A 9,785-nucleotide genomic window follows, 5' to 3' on the forward strand; every position below is an offset into this window, starting at 1 on the left:
CGTCTCTTCTCCCATTCTCTAATCCTCCACAAATGTAGAAAGTAAACTCTACAGAGAAAAAAAAGACGGATCACATCTGTCTCTGGTTCACATCTGTCTCTGGCACTAGCGTTTCTAGAGTTTCTAGAGCAATTAAAATATCCAGCTTTCTAAACTCCAGCAAGCAGGGACAACAACGAGAGACTTTGCCTTAAGTGTTGATTGCAATAAGGGTGAGGAGGTCTCGATAAGAATCGGGTTGAACCAAAACACATCAACAGTGTGGCAGACGCTGTAAGACTTGCCACTCGCCCAGCTGGCACCAAAATAAATAAAGAATAGCGACCAGAATGTAAGTTACGTGAGCGGTGCAGGAAGTGAACACTGTTTCAATGAACGCTGTTGCACCGTTGAATCTGCCATGTGATGTCCTAAAGCTCAACACACGTCACACACACGTCACACGTCACACGTCACACACACACACACACACACACACACACACACACACACACACACACCTCCTTGTCCCTTCACACTAGTGTTTCCTCTCTCCCCCTCTTGCAGTCTCTCCCTGCGTCTCTCTCTCCCTGTGGTCGGTCCTGTATCACGCTGTGGAAGGAGCCGTCGACAAACAGGGAGCCCATCTGTGCCAAGCTCGGAGCCACACTCGGAACGTGTTGACACTTCCACAAAACGCAACACATACACACGCTTAAAACAGAGGAATCAACAGTGTGTCGACACGAAGATAGTCGGGTAAAAAACACAGCAAATTGAAATCCGAATGATACTCTGCGGATGCAGATCTCTTGAGCAGCGGCATGCCTTATCATGGATCACCTGAATGGTTGGTTCTGTGCTACTGGCCATGGTGGCGCCAGAGACAGCGCCCCCCCCACCACACCTGCTGGAACGGCTCACGTTGCCCCTTTGCCAGTACGGGCAGACCCATCTGACGGGAGCACGCTCAATTAGCCTCGGAGATTAGCCTTGACCGCTGGTCTGGAAGGCCATGACATAACCACCGCTATCTCCTGCTGAACTAGAACTACAAAACATGGTGGTGTTTCTTAATGGCTGTATGCCTCTTGGTTGTTGTGGATGACTTGAGGTGTGTGCTTCTCACTTCATAGCGCTTGCGCTAATTTCGCCAGTGGCAGAGGAAGTGGTAACGTCATGCCTGAGGAATGACCCCCCCCCCCTTCACACACACACACACACACACCCTCCCATCCCCGGTTCGCTCTCTGCTCACCCAAGGTGGATGTGTGAATGCATTTCCTCTTCCTGTTAACAAATCGCCATTGTGTCGCAGTAAGCAGTTTATTGTTGCAGGATCGAGTACATTTAAATTTTAAAACACAATCCCTCCGCTTTGGGATCCACCTGTGACACCAATTCTGCATTGGCCATTTAAGTCTCAATGCATTGGATGACCACACAACACTATGCTACTTTGTATTTTGTTCCATTTATTATTACAGTTTTGCACAAGAAATGTTCTTAAAATGCCTCTTTACATATCAGTATTCATCCTCCTTCAGAAGCATCGATATTTCAATTTCGAGAAAACAAATATGCCCGATATATACCATTACCGTCCGTGCTTCCAATTATACCGTGATATACATCTGAGGCCATTCCGCCTAGCCGTATTTACTTCCTTAAACCAAAGTCAGCGCCACACTCTCCAACAAGATAAGTGAGCTAAAGGGGGATCCTTTTTCTTTACCTTCAGCATAATAGGAGCCATTGATTGGCCGCGATGGAGAAGTCACACTATCGCCAGCTGACGGCATTATGGGAAGGGAGCAGGGAGCATAACAAGGGCAGAACACAGCACTGTTCCTTTCAAAGAGAAGTAGGACTGCCTTTTATAAACTCTTAAATTGAAACACATTTAGGTTACGGGGGGGGGGGGGGGGGGCAGATCTCATCCAAAGTTACTTTGCCTTTATTTGTTGAAAGACAAACTTCTTTAGAAACAATAACATTGTAAATTGCAAACTTTGCAAAAAAGGAAATAAATTATTGAGTCCATTCAGCCTGTTAATACCGCAAATGTTTGACAAAAGTAGCAGGGTTGTTTTGCAGGTTGGTCACATTGTCACAAACGCGAATGCCCACGCACCGCATGCATGCATGCACGGCCTGGCCAGGTGTACCGCGTGTGTATGTGTGTTTCACGATGGAGAGATTAGGATGTCATATTAAGCAGCGTGCCGCAAGCTGTGCCATTCTCTCCAGCGGCCGTGTGTCACATCCATTTGGCGGTGAGTTTCGTTTCTGTTCCCTCACCGTCAAATGCCCCCCCCCCCCCCCCCCCCATTCACCCAGCCAAACAGACGCCTCACAAGAAAGCCCTCCAAAAGCATTGATGGGATGAGACACACAGACACCAAGAGAATAGTGCATCCCTTGGTGCACATTGCCGTTTGCTGCAGACACGTTTAAAGTGTCAATGAGTCATTTACTCCTCACAGAGATAAGAGAGAACAAAACACCAAGACAAAACCTCGGTTTCAAAATGTAAGCTCATCCGGCAATACGTTTGGATAGCCGTGGACCATTTGGATAATAATTTAGATCCAATTCCTATGCGAGACCGCGTTTGGACTGTGTAATTAACATTCGTAATTCGCTAAAGCACACTGCTGGTCGTCATGACGTAACATTTTTACATTGGGGGGGGATTAAGGATATGTGGGGCTCTACCGGAAGCTGATTAACAGCATGGCTTATGTCCCTTGTTCCCTGCACAACTTATTTTACTTTTTCTCCCTACTCGCAAACAACCCAGCAACGCAACACCAACACAATTACTACTGAATTAAAGAGCATGGACTCAAATGTTCCCTAATGGCTTTTGTCCATAACCCGTTCCACTTCTGACACCTTTACTCACAACAGATTCAGTCAGTGTCACTGTCAATGGCATCGCAGCATGTCTGGAATGGCTATGAGTAACAACTCTGCCCCAAAGAGCTGGTGCGTGATTAGCTTTTTCCTCAAAAGACAGCCCTTTGTCTTCAACCTATCACTGCTAATCACAGCAACCCATTGTTTTTTTTCTTTACCTCTTGATGCGTTGTGGGAAGAGCAACCTTATCTTCATCTTGTTCTTACATAATTACTTTCGAAATGTCAGCAAGATGAGAAAAAAAGAGCACTTTGGAGACAGAAAGCGAAAATGAGTTTTCGATGTGGTGGCGGGAGATAGATTCAGCCTCACTGTGCAGTCAGATTGAATAAGTCACCACAATGAGATTGTCACAGGCAATTGCACTTTCATTAATGTTTCGAAGCAGTCAATTTGTTTTGTCCAATGGAAACCCCCTGGAGAAACTGAAGTATAGTTGATGAGAAGAGACACGGGTCTGTTGTAGTGACCAAAAAAACTATTGGTGTCAGATGATTGTGAAATGGGCAAATATGAGGTATTATAATTTACTTCAATGATTGCCTATCGAGGCAAATAAAATACAAGGTCTGTTCATGTTTCCAGTACGACAAAGGCATAGTTCAGTATCATCATGAGGAATCCTCTATAACATTCCCGCTCAAATACAACAAGGACTGGTTTGGTTGAATTACAGTAACACGGCACATCCCGACGGGTAACATCAAAGTACCATACCGTCGATAGTTCCGCCAGGGGCGAGACAGATGATTTGTGATCCCCCCGAAAAGAAAAAATAAGCCAGTGGAAAAAAAGCTGAATGACTTGCATACGTCGTAGATCTGGGTCAAATAGTCTGAATCGCAGCGACAAGACTCCCTCGGCTCTTAAACTGTATGCATAAATAATGGCACCACCAGATTCTAATTAGCCCACTTCATGCATCGTAGATTTAAATACCTTTGAACAACGACGAGACCCACCGATCAGCTCAGTTGAGTTACAGAGTTGTCTCTCTCTGTGTGTATGTGTGTGTGTGTGTGTGTGTGTCTGTGTGTCTGTGTGTGTGTGTGTCATCACTCTGATGCCTGCCGGTAACCAATGTATGACAATAGAACAACTTTTAACGTGAATACACTAGGATTACTCTGAATAATGCATCCCTGGAAAAAAACATTATTCCGGCCTTCCTTCTTCCAAGGGGGTCTGGCTTCAGCCAGAAGTTTGAGGCAGCGGTGTGTGGTGGAGACGGATGGGTATTGTAACCGGAAGGTCCCACCAGTGCCGTAGACCAACGTCTATCGTGACCCAAGAGGCCAGCCCCAAAATCGCAGTATTTTATGGCCTGCTTGCACCACTGTGCAAGTCCAATCGAATGAATGGGCTGCCATTATTGTCTGACTACTTCTTTAAGGTCACATGTATGACTGATTGATTATCTCTCCATCGTCTTTGGTCAGTTCAGAGAGGAGTCTTTTTTTTTTTTTGTTCCTGTAAAAAGATTTGCTTACTTGTTGTTAAAAGAAACAACGATGACGCCAGGGGAAACAGTGATTTGTTCAGCTGGTTCTTTTTTTGTCTGCAAATTCGTGGAAAAAGTAGACAAAGCACGCAATGCATCAGCTAATAAGAACACACACACACACACACACACACACACACACATTAAGCGTGGCTGTCCAGTAGTTTAACCATTATACATGAAGCTTGGCTTTGGTATGGATGGTTAACAACAGCAAACCCAATCCCAAGGGTTCATCCTATTTACTTGGTGTGGATAATCCATCAAGTTAGAAAGAACCCAAACTACAAGAGATAGAAGCAGAAGATAAAGCTGGATACATAGTATACAAAAAGAGCTGGGACTGGACGTTACTTCTCCGAGCCTAATTCTTCGCTATGAAAGAAGGCTGTTTCACTCCGCTACAACGGTCGAGCTTAATCACATTGTGCTGCTGTTAGGACAAGCCTGACACATAACGTTTAGCTTATCCCAATATTAGTCAAATCAAAACCTCTAGGCTACAATTAGCCCCGAGTGTAAATACACACAGAGGTGTGAGTGCAGATAATGATCCCATGCCAGGCAAATGCAATGGCTCTGAACTCACCGCGCTGGCCAGAGCGCCAGTGTAAATTCCATTGTGTGCATTACTGTGCGCCTTTGTTCAAAGAGAATTTGTCACCGTTCTTATACGCGGCAGACAAAAGAAGATGGTGGTGCAGCATTTTGGCCACAGTGCACTTTAATGGGGTACAGGCGAGAGACACAAATGTGCAACTAGTTTCTTTGTACAAATTTGGAGGGATGAAGGTTGCTTATTTGGGTATCCTGTATGTGTAAACGAAAACAAAGAAACAAACCAAAGCACTTGAGGATGTTTTGAAAGATCTCAAATTGTTAAAACGTTAGTTTGCATGTTTTCCTGGTATACCTACCTACCCGCATTTGGTTTTCCGGGATGCATCTGATCTATGTCTACCAAAATATTCCGCTCCTTTCACCAGCATATCTGTTTCCAAAAACAACAATACAGGTTCAAATGTCATAATTAATCAAACCAAATGATCTAGTCTCTTGTCTTCACGAAGGTTCTAGTAAGTAAAGATGCAATTCTAACCCCAAACTCAATTTCGGTCCATTTGGTTTATCCCTCAATGAAGCGAGGAAGTTGAAGAATGCAAACTCTTGTATTTGTCCTTATTGTTTGGTATGAGAGATCTTAGATTATTTACTCTTCCACCACTTTCCGCATTCACTGTTGTTCACACAAGGCCGGTTGTAGATAACAAGCCGGAGAACAATGAGCCATTTGAAACACTGTGTGGAAGGCAGTTTCTTTACACTGAGCCCTGCCTTTTCCTCCATGTGAAATTGGGAATGCCATTAGAGGCTCAATGACAGGGTCCACTGGGTCAACGGTAATGACTTGAGTAAACAACACACACACACACACACACACACACACACACACACACACACACACACACACACACACACACACACACACACACACACACACACACACACACACACACACACACACACACACACACACACACACACACACACACACAACTAACAAACAAAGTCTTTCATCCATCTCAAATGTGAAGCACATGCCATTCCTCATTCTCTGCTGTGATTGGTCAGTAAAGATCCCCACCATGGTGTTAGCATGGTACAGAACTGCAATAGCACAATTATTAAATAGCACGCCACTAACCCTAATTATAACTATAACAAAATAAATGGAGAATTAATACGCCATAAACCATAAACCCCACATTAAAACTCTGCCAGAAGGAGAAAACTACAATTCGACATGCACACTCCCATGTTGTCTGCAACCATCCTGTGACTGTCACTAGTCTCTGAGATGTTGTAGACAGAACCCTCTTGAGGATGAGGCGGGGCAGGGGGGAGGCTGTAGGGCCGGGGCCGGAGCCTGGGGCTTTCCTGATTACTCACAACAGGGAACCCTCCTCCTCCGCTGGGAGGACTTGGCAGCTCGTGACCGAGACTCCAACCGTTTGGCAAGCGGCAAAGAGTCGTCGGGTCAGGAGCCGCAACCAAACACCATGAGTCAAGTCATTATGTTGCGTGTCCGTGGCATACACTATGGCATGTGATTATAGTTTCCCTCAAGAGTTTCACTTTTTTGGACGGATTTACAGACTTTTAGAAAACAGACCATTATATCAGTTGGCTGACGTTTGCCTCTCCCTTTCTCTCTCTCTCTCGTTGAATGTAAAGATAGTTTAGCAATTATAATAAACATATTAACACAGTACAGGTCTACAACCCTTTGCAACATCTCTAGAGAACGCCAGCATGTCCGTCTCCCGCTCGGTCACTTATGGGAGCATATTGCTATCAACAAATTATCTTACATATTGCTGGTAGGTTTGATAGTGAATTCAGTACTTTGTGGCAAGGTTTTTTCAACTGGACATAGACTGCGAAAGTCGAAGCTGATCAGGAAAACATGTTTAACCAGAGTCAACTACCTGGTCAAACACAACATGTTTCTCAAAGCCCTGGAATGTAGTGTGTTTGATAGCCCTGCAGCCTGCAGCCAGCGCTGAAGAAGTTGGACCCTCCCTGAACTTCATTGATGTCTTCAGGTCATTAATGAGCTAGTTTGATATATTCTTGGTGGGTCCATCCATATTTTTCGAAACTGTGGTATGACATAAATAGTAGCTGAATTGCATACTATTTCTTGGGACATATTACAAAATGGGACAATGTTACACTTTACTAAACGTAATGTATATTTTTGATAAAAAACAATTATTTTTGATGTTGGTATTAACGACAGCTTTCAGCTTGTTGGTCGTGTTGTCAAGCTCTTCCTTTCATTGACTGGTCAGCCAGTCCCACCCTCTAACCACCCTGTTGTGACAGTCGCACCCCCAGAGGTGACACCCTTCACCCTGACCCAGAAGACGTTACCGAGCCGGAGTCACTCGCTGCCAAGACTACTCGACTTTGGAAAGGATATCACTTGTGCTTCCTCTGAGACACACGGCAGCCTTCTCAGGCTATGGTACTGGACAGGGGGTTGTAGTGGGATTAGGGGGAGAGAGGGAGGTAGAGGGGGTTTGATTTTGTGTGCAGTGTAAAATGTTCTTGATAAATAACTATGTTGAAAATCCACAAGTTTGACTTATTTTTTTCACTGAAAATATTGTTTTTGTTATAAAAGCAAGTTAAGTATTGGTTCAAATGTGAACGTACCAATACACGCAAGTGAAGATGGCATCTGTTGTGACTCCTTGTCAACAAGACTTACTATGGCAACTCTGACTCAAACTTTACACAAAGTGCATCGAGACAGCCTCTCGCTGTGCTGAGCCTCCAGGGCTCCGCACAAGCACGCGCACTGAGGAACGATGACGTAAGTCCAAGTGACTGAATAATGTCATACTCTCCAGCAGACTTCTAGACTTGGCAGGAGAACAACAACATCCCAGGCTAGCGCGCAAACACAACACAAGCGGTCAGGATCACATTGGGAAATACAGACACCAGCAGTGTGCGCATACCCACTCAGTATTGCAATAATTGTTAATTGCTCAAGGACTGTAGTGACATGTCAACACAGTGCAGAACGTATGGTCGGTATCAAGGCACCACAATGCAATAGGAAGTATTGACAAATTGCGTCAAGAATTATGTTATCTATAAAGTACTGACTGACCGCATTTATATTTTTGAATTGCACCAACTATAATTGATATAAGCTTTATTCCAATGTATTACATTTAAATGACACATGGAAACATGTTCTTTGCAGTTACCTATACCCACGTTAGAGTTTGCATGGATATCTATTGCTGTCATTCTCCTTATTGCAAGCCATGTGGGATGCGAGCGATGGAAGGGTGCTTCGTCTTACCGTCGATATAATCTCTATCACTGATGTGCTGCAGGTTGCAGGCGGTATCCTCCCGGCTGAGCTCCGCCTCTGGCCGGTAGGGTTCCAGCCGCGAGTGGTTATTTCTCCGGTGTTTGGGGCTCGATGAAACACAACAGGAGGTAGTATTCCCCATGGTGTAGCGTTCAGCTGTGGGTCTTCCAAGTCAATATGCACCACACGGACACTTTATTCAGGTCCGCCTCCTGCCAACTACAACCACGACAGAAACTGAAAAGACCAACCGGGGCGTTAACGCGATTGCCCAAAGGAAGCAAGTCAGAATCAAACTAATTATATGCAAGAAACTGACCGTTACACGTCATTCCACGGGGTCAAACGATAGACATTATACATGGGAGCCATTTAGGAAAGTAAAGAGGTGGGCAGGCAAGTAGTGGTACGGCAGAATCAGCAGCGCACCCCTCCCTTTGCCAAATCTCCTTGTTGACCGCAGTCCACACCATATAAACCAGGCGACAGCTTCAGGACTGTTGTCTTCCTCCAGAGGGGCATCCAGATGTACTCATAATCCCCGCACTTTGGCTCTTCGAACGAGGCGTTTCTCCGGACTAGGAGCGCAGCGTTTGTTGTCTCTACAGTGGGCTACATCCGCTGCAACAAACAAGCAGCGCTGTCGCCGTGAGCTGGGAAAGGTTCCGGTTCAAGGGGGCGGGAACAAGTGACAAACGTGTTGAAGATAAAATATAAATCTGCTGATACCGGTGGATGAGAGACTTTAATCGAACCAGTTGTACTGTACAGTTATATACATTTCTTTGTGATGGTACCCCGGTTTTTCCCTTAGTGCTAGCCACAATATTTTATTATCTGATATATTATTGACCGGTCCCCCTTACGCGTTATCAGCAGCATATTTCATTATTCACAAAATAAAATCACTCGGATATGATTATTATTATAATTATTATTATGATTATTATCATGTCAATTGATGATGCGATATCCAATGATGTTGTTAATACTTCTTTGGGGACAGTAGGCTACATGTAATACTAATATAAGTCATATGATTAAGTATGATATAAAATCATATCGTATTCCTTAGTTTATTGCTAGTTTATAGCATACAGCATAGTGTAGTCCACTATCTACTTATTTTTGAGACGGTGCCCTGTCATAGTGTAAATAACATATTATTTGTTTCATGCATTTGTAAGTAGACCTATCTTTAATATTTTTTCTCCATAATAATGTACAAACCTTTGCAAACGTTGTTGGTTGTATCATGTATGAAACACTGTTTGGCAAGACGGTCAGACGAAGTTGCAGGAGTTGTGTAACAGTGTAGCCTGCTGGCAGGGTTAACGTCCTGCAATTAGGAATGCACAATATAATTAAGGATCTCATTCGACAAAAACTAGCCTACTTATTGATATTTAAATTTAACATAAACAGGAATTTCGTAGGCTATGTATAGCGCCTTCCTTTATTTCGCCATACATTTAAATAAACGACAC

The 9,785-nt window shown here is 44.2% G+C and overlaps 1 protein-coding gene across 4 annotated transcripts in view; it reads right to left on the bottom strand.

The window, feature by feature from the left end:
- Positions 1 to 8,981, bottom strand: part of ccny (cyclin Y) — a 35,532-nt gene extending 26,551 nt beyond the window's left edge. The window contains exons 1-2 of one of the 4 annotated variants that reach the window (XM_056583898.1): positions 8,618 to 8,981; positions 8,287 to 8,535 (exon numbers count right to left, since the gene is read on the bottom strand). In XM_056583898.1, the coding sequence (XP_056439873.1) occupies positions 8,287 to 8,440 (154 nt within the window). In that variant the 5' untranslated portion in view covers positions 8,441 to 8,535; positions 8,618 to 8,981. Of the gene's footprint in view, positions 1 to 8,286 lie in introns of all 4 variants that reach the window. The other 3 variants (XM_056583896.1, XM_056583895.1, XM_056583897.1) reach the window with 3 other exon arrangements.
- Between the last annotated feature and the right edge of the window lie 804 nt (positions 8,982 to 9,785).

This window comes from Gadus chalcogrammus, chromosome 23 (assembly GCF_026213295.1).
Source record: "Gadus chalcogrammus isolate NIFS_2021 chromosome 23, NIFS_Gcha_1.0, whole genome shotgun sequence".
NCBI lineage: Eukaryota > Metazoa > Chordata > Actinopteri > Gadiformes > Gadidae > Gadus > Gadus chalcogrammus.